Genomic DNA, 20145 nt, shown 5'->3' on the forward strand with positions numbered 1-20145 from the left:
AGGAGGCCATTGTAGATATTTACAGATGCCCCAGGGGCCCAGGCCAAAGTGCATAGGGACTGCATGGGACGAGTGACTGGAGAGCGCAGGCCAGACCGGGAGGCCCCGGTTTACTCACGAGACTCAGGCTAACATTTAGCATTCATCTACAGTAATGGTATAAAGCACGTCTAAAATACCCCATGAAAACATACTTTGGATCTATTTTACCAAACCAATAATCTGTGACTCACTGCTTTTAGGAATGTTCTAATAGGCAATCAATCCTACATTTTCCACCAGGCCCTGATCAAATATAATCTATCGTCCTCAGGAAGTGTTCCCTAACTCTGCTCTGACTAGGAACAATCTTCTCATTTTCTAACCCCACTAACACCTATTCTAGATATATCCCTGGCACCTTCTCCTGCCTTATCCCTGCTACCCATATGCCGCACCTTCTGTTACACCTCATGCTTTTAAGGATGGACAGACATCATGACTCATTTCTCTCTTTCCCCTTTAACACTAAGGATCACTCAGCATCCTCCACACAACAGTCATTCAAATGTTTACTGACTGACTATGTAAACTGTGCCCTCTATAAACTGTGGTGCTAGTCTTTAGTCAGTGCAGCCGCTGCAGGCCTGTACTTCCCAGGTGGGAAACACCAGACCAAAACACTCTGCTACAGTACTGCGGGTCTTGCAGGAAGCTCCTTTTGTCCTTATCTCGGCCACTCTTCACATTGCCTTTTTAGTGCCTTTCTCTCTATTCCAGGGAGAATGCACACACGTTCCTTCTGTTGTTCCTAAGAGCCTCATTATGTTCAAGGTGAAGGGAAAAACTGCATTCGATGCAATTTACCAATTCCTCACAAATCTGGGGACTACTTGTCATTTGGACATCCAGAGCTTAAATAAAAGAAAGTCCAAATTCTTTTCACTCCTAAAAACGATTTTCTCTTTTGAGAGAATGGAAGTCCACAGCACAGGAAGCAGTCTTCAGTAAGCCACCGTTCATAAACAGCTTTACTGAGAGCGTAACAAAGGTTCTGTTGTGCTCTTGCGTGGCAGGGCCAGTGAGCAGCAGGGGCAGATGAACTCTTTAAGAAACAAGGGTTCTGTCTTCATGCTAATGTTTGCATTAATAAAAAATGAAGAAAACGATATAGAAAATGCAGGCTAGCTGGGCATAATAGGTCTCTAGACGGGAGGTTTTTCACGTTTTCCAGGCGAAGTCAGCAGGTCTTTTAAAAACTTTGTCATTCTGAACATTTCACAGACATCACAAGAAAGACATGCAAATAACAGGAACAAATCAAAGGCTGTCCCGCTGCTCTGCTGGCGCCTCCCTTACCCATGCCTGGTGTGTCATTTTCTGTTAACCCTAGTGCTGACTGTATTCTGCTGAGGAGGGAGTCCCTGGCCCAAGTGGCTGTCCACGTCCAGCCGGCGGGCTTCAGCACTGATAACATCACAATGCAAGCCATGTTCCACCACTCAGGGGCACGTGCTGCCAGGCAACAAGTGCAGCATGTGATTTTTACACACTCTGGCTTGCAAATCTGCATGGGAAAGAGCCTTTAACAAGCCACTTGAGAAGACGTGGATTTGTGAAGCTCAGTCCTTCAAAGTATACAGTCAGGACCAGGAAAAAAACAGCTTGAGGTAGGGAGGGTAGCTACTGCACACCAAAGCCATGCACCATGTGCCTAGCCAACCTTGCCTTGTTTCATCTTTAGCACCACAAATTCAGGCAGATATCCTACTTGATACTGAGTAAACTGGGCTTGAGAAGGTTATACATATACATATACATATACATATACATATACACGTCCAATGGCAAGTCAAGGCTCAAAACGATAGGGTGTCAAATTCCCTGCCACTTCACACATTTTTTTAAAATAACATACAATTAACCTTTTTTTCCCTGAGGGGAAAGAGAATGGACCAGAGCCTGTTCTATGGTTGGAAAGCACCACAGTGCCAAGCTCAACTCCCAGCCCATACATGTTACTGCAGAACCACTGGCATGGCCCCTGCTCCCTGTTCTAATCATCTGGATAATTTATTATCCATTTTTAAGAGTGACAGGCTTCAGAGCTGGGCACAGTGACTTATGCCCATAATTTCAATACTCAGGAGGCTGAGGTAGGAGAATCATCAAGAGTTTGAGGCCAGTCTGGACTACACAATAAGCTCTAGCACAGTTAGCTATGAGAAATACTATTCCCAAACACTACACACACACACACACACACACTATACACATCCACACACATATACTACATACACATACTATACACATGCACATACATACACTACAAACACACACACTACACACACACTATACACACTACACACACTATACACATGCACACACATACACTACATACGGATACTATATACATGCACATACATACACACATTCACTATACACACTATACACATGCACACACATACACTACATACAGACACTATATACATGCACATACACACACACACAAACACACAGACACACACGCATCAAAAAAAGGAGGCTTTTTAGGTTGTGATAAAAATCTGCCTTGAGATGCAGATGCTCTATCTTGAAAAGGGAGCTATAATTTAATGTGCAGTACACAGCATCCAAGGCTCTCCTAAAGGTCATCTATAGATCCTTAGAGATTGCACCACCTATATGAAGAAGAAAAGGAGCACTGGCACTGGCACACATATCTCCTTCCCAAGACACACTTGGTCTGTTTTCTTTTTATCTTTCCCCACACCCTGTTCTGTTCCCTACCATTATGTTCGGCAACATAATGATGGCCCACTGAAAGCCCAACCTGCAAACTCCCCGTCCTCCAACACACTGTTCCTCTCTACCAGGAAGTCAATTAAGCCTCACCACAGACTCTGGCCCATTGGCCTCTGGATTGCACAGTACTCCTTCCATTCCCACAATTTTGCTTTCCATGGTCTCAGTTACTGCAGTCAGGAATACGGTAAGTACAGGCTTCATGAGGCTGAGCATGGAGAGCTGGGATGCAGCAAGGCAGGCAGCTCATTACTGCTTCATCACTGCTCCTAAGCTACAGAAGCCCAAGAGGCAGAAGGCTCTCCGTCCATGTTGTTCAGCTCCTATCATTTTACATTAAATAAACCAGAGTCCTGACTTTCTGCCTCCCTTGATTCAAGGGTGCAGAATTCTTGGCTTACATAAATGTGACTTTGAAGTTTTCTATATTTCCATCTATAATCATAATGCTGAAGTTTTTCTTTGTATAAAGGAAACAAATCATGACAAAAACTGAATTTTGTAATTCCTTGGAGAGCAAAAAAAAGCTAAAGAAAAATGAACTAAAACCGTGCATGCTGAGGGTCAAACTGAGCCCACTACCTCTCCATTTCCCACAGCTTTCTCATTTTCTGCCTTTTAAAACTTTACTTGGTACTATGGTTTTCAAAATTTTATTAAGTATCCTCTTATCGTAATAAATATTTTTTATAAATATCTTGTTTTGTGCTAGAAACCTTACATTTTTATCAAAATAATTTGCTATCTCTCTATGGATATATATTTCTCTTTTATTTTATCTTATTCTACAAATCTCCAGGTACAAATTAGAATGTATGAATAAAGACATTTCTAGAATTTTTGAATAGCATTCTCTATCACAAATTATCTAAGTCTATGACTGTTTTCTCTTATTTTATCATGATTGTTGATGTCAGGGTTTTATTGCCCTGCTGGCCTGGAACAGGCTGGCCTCTGTCTCCCAGTACACATAAAGGTATGTACCACCATACTTAGTGATATTTTCTTTCATAAATCATTCTCAACACACACATACACACACGCATACACACATACATACACACACACACACAGGTCCATGTAAAGATCACATTTTTTAGCTTCTCTCGTAGCTGCTTTGGTCATGTAACTAAATTAAGTTAACAAAATCTTTTAAGTCTTCTAGAAAGTACTTAAATAGAACTAAGATAAGAAATGTCCCTTATTTACCAGAAGAGATAAAAAGGTCCTTCAGTGGGGCTAGAGAGATGGCTCAGTGGTTAAGGGCACTGACTGCTCTTCTAGGGGTCTTGACTTAAATATCCAGCAACCACATGGTAGCTCACAACCATCTATAATGGGATCCGATGCTCTCTTCCAGTATGTCTGAAGACAGTGACAATGTATTCACATACATTAAATAAATAAATAAATAAATAAATCTTTAAAAAAATAAAAGAAGTTCCTTCAGTCCCCATGGATTCCAAGGAAGGGACTCATGTTTATGGCTAGGATAAACAGGGTGACAGAGACCCAAGTCTTCCATGGCACCAAAGGTTATGCCACCCTCCCTGTCTATTCCAGAAGAAAATAACCTTCTGGCTTGCATTTACTTAGTATTTTTTTAAGATTTACAGTTTTTTGTGTGTATGTGTATGCCTGTACAAGTGGACTACATATGTGTGCAGGAACCCAAGGAGGTCAGAGAAGTCCTAATATCCCCTGGAACTGGAGTTAAGGAGATTGTGAATCATGACATGAGTGCTAAAACCTGATCATGGGTCCTCTGAAAGTGCAGTAAACTCTCTTACCTACCAAGCTCTCTCCAGCCCCCATTTTATATGCTTGAAGACAGTATCTTAGTCTGGAACTCATTCTGGAGTTTGTAGCCACGCGCCTGCTCCACTTCTTGAGTGCTTAGTTACAGATGTAAGGCACCATGCACAGCTTCCTACTTTGTTTGAACCACATACTTTTTCTAGAAAGTATAGATGAAAGGATCAGATTAATAGGGATGCAAGTATCCAATCAGAGAGCCCTTTGACCTACTGCTATGTGGACATGGAGGATAAATAAGATGGTGCATGTGCAGACACTACCCAGAAGACAAGCACTGCTGGACTCAGTCTCACTGTCTGATGGCAGAATAATGACGTTCACAACTTAACATTTTAATTGCTCCAAACATTTACTACCAAATACTCTCATATACATTTCCTAGGTGTCGGATAAGACTGAATTAACTCCATTTTACAAATGCAATTGCCCAAAGTCACAAAGTTTGTATGGTAGGACAAAACTCAACCTCAATCTCATGATATAACTATTTCCACTGAATCACAGTATTAGGATAATTCATGAAGAAAGCTTAAGACAGTCTGGACTAATCCTAGTTAAGTGATAAAAACATGATTATAACATGCCCAGAACTCACCTGCCAGAGAAGCTAGCAAACTGATGTGCTCTGGGTTCAGTAAGAGACTCTGTCTCAAAGGATAAGGTAGATAAATAAGGCTGATGGGATGACTCGGTAGGTAAAGGCACTTACCACTAACCCTGACAACCTGAGTTTGATCCCTATTGAGACACGACATGGTAGAAGGAGAGAACAGTTGTTACCTCATGTATAAATCAGCATGTATCAACACACGGAGCATACACATGTGCTCATGCACATACACAAATACACAGCATATACACACATACTACACACATGTACTAATGTACATATGCACGGCATACACATATGCCCCTGGCACATAGACAAACACGCACAAACACACACACACGGACACACACAAATAAGGTGAGGAATGATAAAAGATACCCAGAACGAACCTCTAGGCTTCACACACAGGTATACACAGATGCTCATGTGAACCTGTGGGAACATGTACACAGCCATGCACATATACATACATACAACACACACACATACACAAGTTCTGGAATTATATCATGATACTGGTAGTACAAATTTGTGAATATAGTAAAAAAAAAAAACCATTGACTTCTATATTACATTGAATTTAAAAGGACAAATCTTACGATACATCAATTGTCTCGATAAAAAATGACAGAGGGCTGGGGATATAGTTTTCTTACAAGTGTATGCAGTGTGCATGGATACATGCATTGTGCAGGCATGTTTGTGTTCAGATGCACAAGCACATGTGCATGTCTATGGATGCCTGAGGCTAACATTGGAAAGTTTTCTTAGGAGCTCTCCACCTTATTCATTGAGGCAGGGTCTCTCATTGAACCTGGAGCTCTTGTTCCAGCTGGTCTAACTAGCAAGCTTGCTCTAGGGATCCCATATCATGGCCTTCCCAAGGCTGGGATTGCAGGAGGGCTACCAGGCTCACCTAGCATTTACACAGGTTCTGAGAATCTGAACTCTTGTCCTCAGGCTCACACTTACATAGCAAAGGCCAAAATGGTCCCAATGTCCAGACAAGGAAGAGATTAACAAGACTACAGAGAACATTTGCATTATAACCTTGAAGAGGTAAGAGCTGAGCCACTCCCCATGCAGGTCTAGCTCATTTTCATTTACCTATATGCTCACCCTTCTCTGCATGATGGCCTTGTATTCATTTTATCTGTAGGGTAATCATTTTATCTATAAGGCAATCATGTTCAACCAGCAGGTCTATTAAGAATGACAACTTGGGGGCTGGAGAGATGGCTCAGCGGTTAAGAGCACTGACTGTTCTTTGGAAGGTCCTGAGTTCAAATCCCAGCAACTACATGGTGGCTCACAGGCATCCGTAACAAGCTCTGACCCCCCTCTTCTGGGGTGTCTGAAGACAGCAACAGTGTACTTACATATAATAAATAAATAAATCTTAAAAAAAAAAAAAAAGAATGACAACTTGGTCCCCATTCAATGGTTTACTATTGAGATTCCCTGCCTTATATTAATTCATCTTCTCTGCTTTGTGAGGTAGCCCTTGCTGACTCCATTTGTTGGAGGAAATTTGATCTAAGAAAATGATAACAGAAATTTTTATTACAAACCATCATCTCTCTGAAGACCTCCCCATGATTACCTCCTCAGTCTTTTCACATTCATGCAAGGCAGGAGGCCAGTCAGTCTTCCTCCTGTCGTTTTCGCAGGTACAACTACAGCTCAAGGAGCATAGTAACATGTGCACTGGATAAAGCTGTATTCTCTGCATTAGCTACAACATACCGCTCAAGACCGCAGACTCAAGTCTGGACTGTGTATAACTCAAGACCACCGAGCTTCTAGTTTTCTCTATGGCCAACTTTCAACACAGTGCATTCCCTAAGACTAGGGTTGTGCATGTTATTTAAGCTTGTGCATCTACTATTTATAAAGAGGATTGTTATCATTTTTCTAAATTTGTCTCTAAGTTTCGTCTGGCCATTCAGAAGCTGAATTATTTTTTGTGTCCTGTCTGTGCACTAGCCTTGTAAATGCTGTTGTCAGGAATATTCAAGCGCCTCTAAGACAAAGCTGCAGGGCCAATAAAGGCAATTCACTTGGGGGAGAGTGTATTTCTTCTTCCCTTTTTTCTTTCTTCTTTTAAGTAGCTAACACACAAAGATGACTCATTAAGCCCCAAAGAGGTGACTGTGGCATGCATGTAAGGGCTTCTTATGCGGCCTTCTACAAAGAGACCCGAGTGGCAGCACACGGCCTCCTCTTCTCTGCATTTTTCTCCAGGCAGAATGTGCATTTGTGTGGCTACGTACACAATTATAATCTCCTCTGAAAAGCAATTCCTTCCATATGACAGGCCGGACAGTGGCCTGAGTGCTGGCCTCATGTTGTCCATGCAGTTAACACACTGAAATACTAGACACAGTTAATCTCTCCTTTTTGGAAATCTAAGATGAGACACAAGGGGCAAAGCTGGGAAGAACTCCACACAGAGAAAAAGAGGCCAGCCCAAGTGCCCAGACTCACTTTCTCATGGGCCCAACTTCTTTGTGTTGTTGTCTGCCTATTTGTCAATTTGCAGGACTTTGGGGCATGAGAACCGTGGAGCCCAGTGGTTCTGGCAGCAGCCTCTCCATTTGACAGGCAAAGCCAAAGACATGTGGCCTTTGGTACATTTCACATTCAAAAGTGTTATTGTTTCAAACATGCCTATTTTAAAATATATAATTTTCCCATTTAGAGCACGTTGTATGTAAGTTGGCCACAGGAGGAATTCTGCCACAAGATTCTTTTTTCCTGAGGCAACGGGGAGCAGAGCACCCAAGCACTTGGGAGGCAGAGGCAGAAGGATCAACCATGGATCCAATGCAAGGCCGACCGAAAGGTGCTTTCCAGAAAAACAAACCTGCAAGCCAATGATGTGACACAGGTCTGTCCCTCCCTGCCAGGTGTCTGTTACTGAGGCCTAGAGAGGTGTCCAGGTGAGAGAAGTTTGAGATTAATTAACACCTGGTGACATCCTGCAGCACAAGCAAATTTGTTTTCGATTACAGGAGCTGAATCTGTGTTATCACAATCATCTGTAATCTCAGGGCCAGAAAATAGCATTAACAAGGCCTTGAGCTATACAACAGGACAGCCAGAAAAAGGCTCCTACTCTCTCCAAAGAATAGAGCTTTTAAACGCTAATTCAATAAAGAAAAAGAAAGGTCCTGAAGAAGTACCTTTTAAAACAATATTTACTTTTAGTGAGCTCCTGCTAATCAAACAAAAGTTATTCAAAAAGGTTTTATGAAAAATATATTTGATGATTTCACAGTAATTGCTTTGTTTAAAGAAAGGTGCTTAAGAAAAACATATTTAATGGTATCAGTAATTGGGTAAATGCAGATGAGTTTGGGAAAATCCCTCCTCTCTTTGATAAATCATTAAAATTCTGTTCAGATAAATGTGTTTTGACTTGCAATTCCAATCGTAGAATGAGCTATTTCCTAACGCTGCTAGGGAAATAGAACCAGGGTGATCCTGGAGCCAGAAAGAGGACCCAGGGTTACTGGACAAGTGAGTCTCCTGCCAATCAAAGCCCGGCACTCAGCACACAACATAGGGACAGGATCTCACGGACATGCCCCAAAACTGTGCAAATTTCTTTCCTTCTTAAAACAGCTTTAAAATACTGATTAAATCTTACTGTTGAGTAACCAAGATGTAGAAACTGTTATCAACCAAGAAATGAAGCTCAGGGTAATCAGAGTTTAAAGCCAAAAGCATCCAGGGCAGATTTTAATCTCTCGTCCCTTTTTTTTCCATCCATCAAAAAGGGGTGGGGACATGGTGTCTCCACATGGTGGGAGTTCAGTAACTGTTTGTTAAACTACATTCCTTTCTCCCATTTATTTTTAAATGTATTCTGCTGCTTACAGCAAACCATTCATTCAACAACAGAACACTTCACTTGGCCAACCACTCTACTAAAGCTAGAGATATTGAGAAAAGCCTGCCTCACAGCTTACATTCTAATCAGAAACAGACATCCAAGGATCCACAGGGAAACCAAGGTCACTGTGATGAGCACCGAAAGACAGGCTCATGAATGTCTCTTCTCAAACACCAGTTACCTACTCAAATTCCCTAGGCAAATGCTGTACGTATGAAAAAAAAAAAGACTGCCAACTTTTGGACAGAATTGAAAGACTTTATTATTACTTGAATATATAAATGATAAACAAGGTCAAAACTTTTTAAAGAACTCTGTCTAGAACAACAATGAAATCACTCTGCAACTTATTTTGGAGAAATGGAAGTGACCAAGGGTCAGAAACCACAAGCCTTGGAATTCATCCACTCCTCCCACTCCCCCAACAATAAGCTTACAGAGTTTGCAGAGTCCTTGAGAAGGTGGGAAAGAGGGCGTGGGCTGAACTTCCAGGAACCACTTCCAAGGGCAATTCCTGAACTACCCCACCCAGGGAACAGCCTGCTGCCCTTCTGGACTGAGAAGCTGCTAACCTTATCTGAGAGAGCCATCGGCTCCATTGCTCTCCAACACACGCTCATTTCTCTCACTCTGTTCTGGTCATTTAAGAGGATGTTCCCGTGTTGGTTTTTTGCTTTAGATGACCGGGAAGGGAAGGGCAGTAAGAGGGTGGGAGGTGACTGAACAGCTCTGTAGCTCTTCTAAAGTGATTCATTTTATATTAATTTGGTTCTTAAGATTTACAGTCATTGTAACACCTATATTTTATTCATTTCTTTTCTCAAAAACATAAACACTGAGTTCTGAAGACAATTTCAGCTAATTAAGTACTAATGTTTTGTAGTATAGTACTGGGTTTGAAAGGCTCACTAATTACATTTGAAACAAAATAAATTTACCAAGAATCCTCCAATAGCAAAAACTAATGCCATGTTTGGCAGTCATTCAAGTATCTCATGTTATAGCATCAACAAATACAAAAAGAAGACTCTTAGACGTCTTCCAGGTTGAACAGCTGCTATGTCAGAACCTTTGCCAAGACTCAGAGAGACTGCATAGGCTTGACAGCTGGAAAGGACTGTGTCAGTGACTGGCATTGCCTTAGTTCAAGTCCCCCAAGAAGCAGTCACCAAAAGAGAAGCAAGGGAAATATTAAAAGAAACCTTTGGAGTCCACTGAACTCACTCCAAGGATCCTTGTTGTATGAGCCTATACAATAATTGAAGATGCCATTTTTTAGAGTCATTGAATGTATTTATAGCAGTTTAGCCATGTAGGCAGGAATGAGATGGCTCAATTATGTCCCATTTCCAACACTTACTAACTAGCCATTTGATATCTGTCTCTGTGTGTATTCACTTGCACACACATATGTGCATGCATGTCCAGAGCCCACTTGGTGAAAGAAGTAAACTGAGTCTTGTAAGCTGACCTCTGACCCCACATGTGTACACTAGGACACCTACACATCCACCCACCTCCTTCACAGACACATGAAAAAAATTAACAAAAAAATTTTAATGACAGATTAAAGAAAAATGTTATTATTTATTATAATTCTTCTAAATGCATAGACCTCAATGGAAGACTATAACCTGATTGCTCATTTCCTACAGGTGGCTATCATGCAACCTTTACCAACCTCAGCTGGTAAGCAGGTTCTACAGAGCAGAAGAGCCAACTTGAAGCACAAGTGAAAGCATGCACATCCACAGATTAGATGGAGTAAGAGGTAAACCTCACACGCTCAGACTCGGGTCAGCACATAGGTGGTTGTGTAAGTCTAGGTCCAAAACAGGCTCCCTTCGTCTCTAGAGTTCTCCACACCCAACAGATATACAGACACACCTCAGCAGCTGGCATGGGCCTCCAACAAGTAGCTTTTACATGGCTGGAAATACCTCACAGATCTACATAGACATTTCTATCCTTCTTCATCTCCTTACCAGGTTATGCCTTCAAGTTGGATGTCAAGACAATTTCTGTTGCCACACTGGACTGCCAGTGTGGATGTCTTCTTTCCTGATGATATTAAGACCCTACGCCAGCCCAGGACTATAGGTTCCAAATTCATCAAGTCAATGTAGAAATGAACTCAGTTCATCCACTATGACGGAAAGTTGTTTTCTTCTGAAATAATCAAAAACTCAAATGGAATCCTTAGATAGCAGGTAGAAAAATGCCTAGACACTTACAGGTGTCCCTGTAGCCTAAACTAAAAACCTAAAGAGAGGCGCTGGGCGGCTCCCAGTAGTGCTCAGCTGCAGCTTCCATTTTTTTAGATTTTTTTTTTTTTTGGTGTGTGTGTGTGTGTGTGTGTGTGTGTACACCACATGAACTTCCCTGTCTATAATATTTTGTTCTCTATTTTTCTCTAGGCCTATACATCAAGTGAATTTATAAATTGTAAAAGTTACTCAAAGTGAATTAAGAAAGATAAACAGGTTTTTAAATCTTAAATCAGGCAGTATAGTCTAATGTATAAAGAATGGCTTTCAAATGCTATTTGTCTTTGAGACAAGGATTCACTATGTATCCCAAACTGACCTCAAACTCAGGATCCTCTTGCTTCAGCAGCTCCAGTGCTGGAATTCTAGGCATGTGCCACCATGCCCAGCTTCTAGGGAGTGGCTTTAATGGTTGTTTCATTGAAAGTGAATGCTTCAGAATAGCATGTCTCTATTAGAGACCAAGTTGTAATAGGCGTGCTTAGTCCTTAGGTATAAACGAATGCGTTTTAGCAGTTACACAGCTTGCTGAACAAGGAGGAAGTCAGTGAGCAGCTGGCTCTGCTTAGGGCAGCAGGAGTGTGCAGACTCAGGTTAGACTGTTAACCACACACCAGAGCAGAGGACCTTTGGTCCGGGGTTCAAGGACTAGTTGAATTCCATGAACACTGAAACTTTTCAAGTGCCCTGAGACAATGAATCTATACCCAGACTGTCAACACTGCCACTAAATTAGCTTGCACTTATGCCTCTTAGAAGAAGACCAACTTCTGTGCCCCAAGCAGCAGTCTACCAATATACCATGCCTCTGAGATATGTACTATAATTGGCAAAAATCCAAGGAACTGAACAAGGAGTTAGGATGTTCAAATATTTCATAAGCTCATGAGTAAGTGAACAAAATACATAAAATCTTTAGCCAAAGTATAGGTGATGACATTGTTATGCATTAGATATAAAGTTATATGTGCTATTACTCTGCTGAGTAGTTTTATGTCAACTTGACACCAGCTAAGGTCATCTGACAAGAGGAACCTCATTTAAGAAAATGCTTCCATAGGAAGCTGTAGGAAAGCCTGCAGCACATTTTCTGAATGAGAGATTGATGGGGGAGGGCTCAGACCATTATGGGTGGTGCTACACCTGGGCTGGTGGTCCTGGGGTCCACACAAAAGCAAACTAAGCAATTCAGGGAGAGTAAGCCAATAAGCAGCACCCCTTCCTTGGCCTTTCTCAGCTCCTGCCTCCAGGCTCCTGTCCCACTTGAATTCCTGTCCTCACTGCTTTTGATGAACTGTTACATAGAACAGTAAGTGAACTAAGCCCTTTCCTCCCCACGCTGCTTTGGTCATGGTGTTTCATCACAGCAATAGTAACCCTACTAAGACAAGAACTATGCCCTTTCAACTGGTTAATAAATGTATTTGTTCTTTTGTGTGCCTTTTTTTAAATTAGAGCACACATTGGACACAATATACATGTAGAAGGAAAGGGACAACTTGTGGGAGTAATCCTCCCCTTCCATCGTTTGGGACGCCAAGTCTCAAACTCAGGTTGGCAGATTTGGCAGCAAGCACATTTACCCACAGAGCTTGATTTTCTCAAGACTTATTTTCTTGGGGGCTGGAGAGATGGCTCAGTGGTGAAGAGTTCTGACTGCTCTTCCAGAGGTCCTGAATTCAATTCCCAGCAACCACATGGTGACACACAATGGGATACGATGCCCTCTTCTGGTGTGTCTGAAGACAGCTACAGTGTGCTCATATAAATAAAATAAATAAATCTTTTTTTACAAGATTTATTTTTTTTATTTGTGTGTGTGTGGGGGTGGGGAGATGTGCACACATGCCACAGTGTTTCTATGCCACAGGACATGCGTGGAATCCAAAGAACAACTATGTTGGCAAGATGCTTCTCTCCTCACTCTTAACACTGCCCCTAGAGATCAAACTTAAGTCACCTGGCTTGCTTTCCCCCTTTAATTTAATACAGGCATAATGATAACATTAATTCTCATTCCCCTTGTCTATCAGGAAGTCTGAAAACTTTGATTTTACATTTTATTTGTGTGCATGTGTACTCAAGGGTATATCAAGACACACGTGGAAGGTCACCAAGCTTGAAGGCAAGTGCCATTACTTTTGAACCATCTCACCAGCTCATTGTCTGAGGTAATATTTATGGTCACATCTAGTAACCCTATATATCTATAGGGTTACTCCTATAACCATCTCCCCCATCTATAACCACTTTGAGTTTTCAATGACAATATTTGTAAAATTGAGTGCCACGTTGTTACTTTTCTAAATAGTTTATGGGACTAGAGAAATGCAGAGGACACAAGTTCTGTTCCTAAGACCCACTCAAACAGCTCACAACAACCTATAACTAGTTCCAGGAGAATCTGATGCCTCTGGCCTGTACAGGTGCCTGCACACATTTGCACACATCTGCACACACACCCACACATGTATACATAATTAAAAGAAAATACCTTTTAAAAGTTTATCTATCATGTCTCATTTGAAATTCCAGCTGTTCTTATGACAAGTAGCCTCTTTTAAATTATCTTTTTCCTAAATCCTCTTTCTATATAAGGGTAAGGGTGTGTGTGTGTGTGTGTGTGTGTGTGTATACACACGAGTGTGCATGTGCTCACACATCTTTTACCAAGCAACCCTTAAGTTTGAAGAAAAAACTTTTGACTTAATTAAAAATGCAAATTAAAGGCTGGAGAGTTGGCTCAGCAGTTAAGATCAAAAACTGCTCTTCCAGAGGTCCTGAGTTCAATTCCCAACAACCACATGGTGGCTCACAACCATTTGTAATGAGATTTTATGCCCTCTTCTGGTGTGTCTGAAGAGAGCAACAATTTTTTTTTAAATTGTCAATAAAAAAATGCAAAATAGAGGATGTGGAGAAAGAGGAACACTCCTCCACTGCTGGTGGGGTTGCAAATTGGTACAACCACTCTGGAAATCAGTCTGGCAGTTCCTCAGAAAACTGGGCACGTCACTTCTGAAAGATCCTGCTATACCACTCCTGGGCATATACCCAGAGGATTCCCCAGCATGTAATAAGGATATATGCTCCACTATGTTCATAGCAGCCCTATTTATAATAGCCAGAAGCTGGAAAGAACCCAGGTATCCCTCAACAGAAGAATGGATGCAAAAACTGTGGTATATATACACAATGGAGTACTATTCAGCCATTAGAAACAATGAATTCATGAAATTCTTAGGCAAATGGATGGAGCTGGAGAACATCATACTAAGTGAGGTAACCCAGTCTCAAAAGATCAACCATAGCCGGGCAGTGGTGGCGCACGCCTGTAATCCCAGCACTCTGGGAGGCAGAGGCAGGCGGATTTCTGAGTTAGAGGCCAGACTGGTCTACAAAGTGAGTTCCAGGACAGCCAGGGCTATACAGAGAAACCCTGTCTCAAAAAACCAAATCCAAAAAAAAAAAAAAAAAAAAAGATCAATGTACTCACTGTATGTACTCACTGATAAGTGGATATTAGCCTGGAAAACTGGAATACCCAAAACATAATCCACACATCAAAAGAGGTACAAGAAGAACGGAGGAGTGGCCCCTGGTTCTGGAAAGACTCAGTGTAGCAGTATAAGGCAAAACCAGAACAGGAAAGTGGGAAGGGGTAGGAGAATAGGGGGAGAGGGCTTATGTGACTTTCGGGGAGTGGGGAACCAGAAAAGGGGAAATCATTTGAAATGTAAATAAAAAATATATCAAATGAAATGAAAAAATAAAAAAATGCAAAATAAGTATACTTTAAAACTGTTGCTTAACAGATTTAAAAAATATTAAATGCGGTCTGTTTTGTTACAAGATTGTGCAGAAACAGGCATTTTCTTATATTGCTGATGTCATACCCTTGTGGCCAGGTGGTAGTGATACACACCTTTGATTCCAGCACTTGGGATGCAGAGGCAGGTTGGATCTCTGTGAGTTCAAGGCCAGCCTGGTCTACAGAGCAAAACCCAGGACAGCCAGGGCTGCACAGAAAAAGAAAACAAACAGAAACTCTTGTGACGTACTATGGGGCGTATCTATTAATGTTTTAAACACATTTTCCTTTACTTTGTGGAATTTACCCTTGTAGAAATACATGCAAAGGAACAGGTTATTCACTGAGATATATTTAATAATCATAAAAAGTTAAAAAATAATTCACTGTCTATCAACATGGAATTGATTAAATAAATTCTCTAAGTATCATATGGCTGAAAAATAAGGTTTAAAAGAAATGACAGGGGCTGGAGAGGTGGCTCAGCAGTTAAGAGCTGCTCTTCCAGAGGTCCTGAGTTCAATTCCCAGCAACCACATGGTGACTCACAACCAACCATCTGTAAAGGGATCCAATGTTGTCTTCTGGAGTGTCTGAAGACAGCAACAGTGTACCTGACATACATGAAGTAAATAAATAAATCTTAAAAAAAAAAAAAGATTTAAAAAAAGAAATAAAAAAAATGACAGTTTAGGGTTGGTGGTATACACCTACCATCCCACAACCTGAGAGTTCGCCGCCTCTGAGAGGTTTCTACCTGGGGCCAGCAAGAGGATCAGAAGTCACATAGTGAGTTCAAGGCCAGCGCAGACTGAGTCGATAATACTAAAAAAACAAGGAAAAAAGCAAAAAACAAAAACAAAAATCAAACAAACAAAACCCCAAAAGAAAACAAAAAGACAAAACTCCCTAGTATCACAAAAGTTATTCTTAATGTACTTTAAATGAGAACAAACAAAACTATGTACTGTGTGTCCCTTTATGTAAAAAATAAACTCTGGAAGGACGTTTACAAAACCAGCAATAGCAGCTATCTCTGTGAAATATGCCACACTTGGTGGGGAAGAGGGAAGTATCTTTTTTACTATAAATTTCTTCTTTTTTATTTCTAGCTTTTGTTATATGTATGTACACACACACACACACACACACAGAGGTCAGAGCGGCCCTTGGGTCCCCTGTAGCTGGAGTTACAGACACTCTAGGATGAATGCTGTGGGTGCTGCACCCCAAACTTAGGGCCTCTGGAAAAATAGCAAGAGCTCTTAACTGCTAAGCTATCACTCCATCCCCCAAGATAAACATCTTCCTATTTAAAAAATAATTTTGAATCAACTTTTCATATGATTAAGAAAATTTAACTGTCTGCCTGGTCTGGTAACTCATGCCTTTGATTCCAACACTGGGTAGCCAGAGAGACAGGACGATCTCTGTGAGTTCAAGGCCAACCAAGGCCACAGAGTGAGATCAATTCTTAAAACATAAACAAAATATGTATCCAGAGTTGTATTTTATTTAAAAATGTGGATGGTGCATTCATATAAAAAATGTTATTCGTCCATGTAAAAAAATGAGTTATCAGGTCACAAAATGACAAGGAGGGACATAAACACCTGCTACAACACGAAGGAGACTCATCTGAAGAGCTCAGAAGCTGGATGACGCCCAGTATTCTCAAAGGTGCAAAGCTTTACAAGTCAGTAAGATCAGTCGTGGAAAGGAAAGGGGCAACGAGAGAGATGAATGAATGGGTGACACACAGGATTTTTAGGACAATGAAATGATTGTTTTACATATTGATGTGACTATATAAGCATATAAGAGTGGACCCTAATGTAAACTACAGGCTGTTGGTAATCACACTGAGGTAATATTCAGTTGCAAGAAATGTACCACACTAATACAAGAAATTGAGAATAAAATCTAAATAGAAGATAGCTCAGTCTTCTATAAGTTTAAAATTCCTCTAAATGTTTAAGTCTATGAATTTTTAAATGTGTATGCGTGCCTGTAAGTGTATACACAAGGACTGGAGAGATGGCTCAGCAGTTAAGAGCACTGACTGCTACAGGTCCTGAGTTCAATTCCCAGCAACCACATGGTGGCTCATAACCATCTGTAATGAGATCTCAGGCACTCTTCTGGTGTGTCCGAAGATAGCTGTAGTGCACTCATATAAATAAAACATAAATATCATAAAAATGTTTTAAAAAATAAGTGTATACACAAATGTGTGAGTAAATGCCTTACCCCCTCACTGCGGGGTGCTTAACGAAGTACAGCATTTACTACCACACAGCCTTAGCTGTGTCAAGTTCTGCAGTGGGGAAATCTTATCCTAATACTATCTAACTGTAGGGTCTTTCGCAAGTGGTCTCTTTAGCCTTAGTTTCTCTGTAAAGTAGAAAACACCACAATCCCGTCTAAGAAAATGCTGCATGCAAAATCCTTATCGCGTGCAAAGCGCCTAATGAAAATGAAAAGCTCGAAATAACAGCGCACTATGAAGGCAAAATTATTATTCACAAAATGATTGAAGTCACTTCAGATGTCAAGTTTGCTTCAACACTAACCTATCAATAATAGCCTTGTTCAGGGCCTCAGATTCTTAATTGTGTTACTTAGAATGCAACCCTCATTGCCTCAGAGCCAGTCCATAGAATTCAGTCATTCTTTACTTCATAAATGTTATTTTTCATCCCGGTTTGGCCCTACATTACAGGCTCAGGCCCTAGAACCCCTTCTTTCTGTCCCTCCGGTCCCATCCAGATCCGCTACCATTCAGGCTCCGCCCTGTCTCCTCCCCACTCTTTCCCCTAACTCATCACTCCTTTCTTTTCCCGAAGCTGAAAGAAGCCCCTACCCAGATACTCGTAATCCGGTAGAGCTAGGCGCTCGGGACTCAGCATCCTTTGACCGGGCAGTTTCCACGCTCCAGCTTTCTTCTTCCGGAACCCAGGTTACAGCCTGTCTCTGTTGCCATGGCACCATGCGGCCAGAGGAGAACTAAAAGGCTGAGAGGGTGTCACGTAAAGAGTCTCCGACTGGCAACGCGGAGCCTATCACACCAGTTCCGGAAGCAGTCACTTAGAGCCTGTTTTTCTTTAACTCCTATTTTTGGGACTTGGTTTTAGAAGCTCTGAAGTAAATCCTCTGAATGTGTCGTATATTGTGATGCTGAAGAATTACTATCAGCGACTCCTATCCACAATTTCTGGATTTCATAATTTCTGTTTATCCTAATGATAATGATTATGTATAGCCTTGCATAACACTGAGATCTCATTATCTATTATTAATTGCTTTTAGGATTTACTCTCTCAAGGTGGTACAAAATGTTCTTTGTATCTTGGCAGCTTCTTGAGGTCAGGGACGTGTCTTTAGCTTCTAACAGGGTTAGATAAATAGAGGCACACACTAAAGGCCTCTGAGTACAATCCAAGGGACCACATATGGTGAAAACAGAGTACCAACTCCTTCAAGTTGTCCTCTGACCTCCACATGTCCCCTGCCCCAAATACGTATCTCAACAGGGTCTCACTGTATTGCTTAGGCAGGCTCAGAACTTGATTTGTAGACCAGTCTAGCTTTGAATTTAAGAGATCTACCTGCCCCTGAATATCCCAGAGTTTTTAATGTTTTAAAGATGTGTGCCCCTACACCCAGTAAAATGTAATTTTAAAAACTACTCACCAAGTCCTCTCTAAGTTAATGACCATTCCTCTCAAATTCCTTTTAGACATTAGAGCCTGCTTCTACTTCTTATTATTTAACATCTTGTCCAAGTGGCTTTCCTTTTTCAGACAAAGACACATCTCAAAGGAAATGGATCAGAAACTAGAACATGTATGAAATATCTCAGCTGGACCCTTTTTGAAGAAGAAAGATTATTCCTTTCTTTTCAAATAACCAGATTTTTATTTTTATTTTTACTTTTATTTAATTTTGTTTATTTATTTATTTTTGCTCCTCCCTCTGCACAAGAACAGGAAAGAGACCTGTAGCAGTTGTCACAGTCCAAGCCTATCAGGAAAAGTCACTCACTCCTCACTTGTTTTTGTTTTTGCTTTTGCTTTTTTAAGTAAGTCCCCTCCCCTTCAACGAGGAGAAGTTTTTGCAAGAAGAGAGGTTTTGTGACAAAGAAAGAAAACAAAATTTATGTCATCAAAGGAGTCCCACTGGGAATCCCACAGACCACCTACACTGGAAGAAGTAAGGAGGAGACTCTTAAGTCCTGAGGGGCCTATTCTTAGCCTCCTCCAACAAGGAGCTACCCAGACCTTGTAATTCTCCCTTTCCCTTAAATTTGTATACATGTCTCAATTCTAGGCTCCCGTGAGTCACTCTGAATTTGGATGTGGTAAAGAGAAAGGGACAGAGCCAGGTAAGGGGCAGTGTTCGGTCTTCTGAGGTAATGAATTTACCAGGTTGGCAGTTGATATGAAGTCCCGTAAATTGTGTTAAAAATAATTGCCTTCTCTTTCCTCCACCACTCCTCCATGCAGCTTGAGGGGATAGAAATTTAATGATTTTTCATACTTGGGCTTATTACTGTAATGTAAATAAAGTAATAATAAAATTTTTTAAATTGAGATAGAGTCTTACATATCTCAGGCTGGCCTGTCACTCACTAGGTAGCCAAAGATGACCTTGAACTTCTGATCTCCCTGCCTCTATCTCTGGATCGCTAAGATTCTAAGCATGTACCACCAAGTCCGTTCTACTTGGAGCTGGTATGGAGTGTGGCCATGCTAGACAAGCACTCTATCGACGGCTGCTGCCCTAGCTCCAGGGCGGTAATTGTTAATGATGGCCACTGTATCTTCCAAGCAATCTGATTTTCAGATGATTTTCACATATTTTCATGTGTCTTCGTGAAAACTGAGGCAATTACCCTTTTTCTAAGTAGGAGAACTGAGGCATGAGTCATAAAAATGGGACTTGCTTAATATCGTCC

General features: G+C 41.1%; 1 protein-coding gene across 1 annotated transcript in view; it reads right to left on the minus strand.

The window, feature by feature from the left end:
• Positions 1–18202, minus strand: part of Cstpp1 (centriolar satellite-associated tubulin polyglutamylase complex regulator 1) — a 173613-nt gene extending 155411 nt beyond the window's left edge. Inside the window, exon 1 of the mRNA XM_052182955.1 lies at positions 18052–18202. Coding sequence (XP_052038915.1) covers positions 18052–18097 — 46 coding nt within the window. The 5' untranslated portion in view covers positions 18098–18202. The remainder of the gene's footprint in view (positions 1–18051) is intronic.
• Positions 18203–20145: the final 1943 nt, after the last annotated feature.

The sequence above is a fragment of the Apodemus sylvaticus genome, chromosome 5 (assembly GCF_947179515.1).
Source record: "Apodemus sylvaticus chromosome 5, mApoSyl1.1, whole genome shotgun sequence".
Taxonomy (NCBI): domain Eukaryota; kingdom Metazoa; phylum Chordata; class Mammalia; order Rodentia; family Muridae; genus Apodemus; species Apodemus sylvaticus.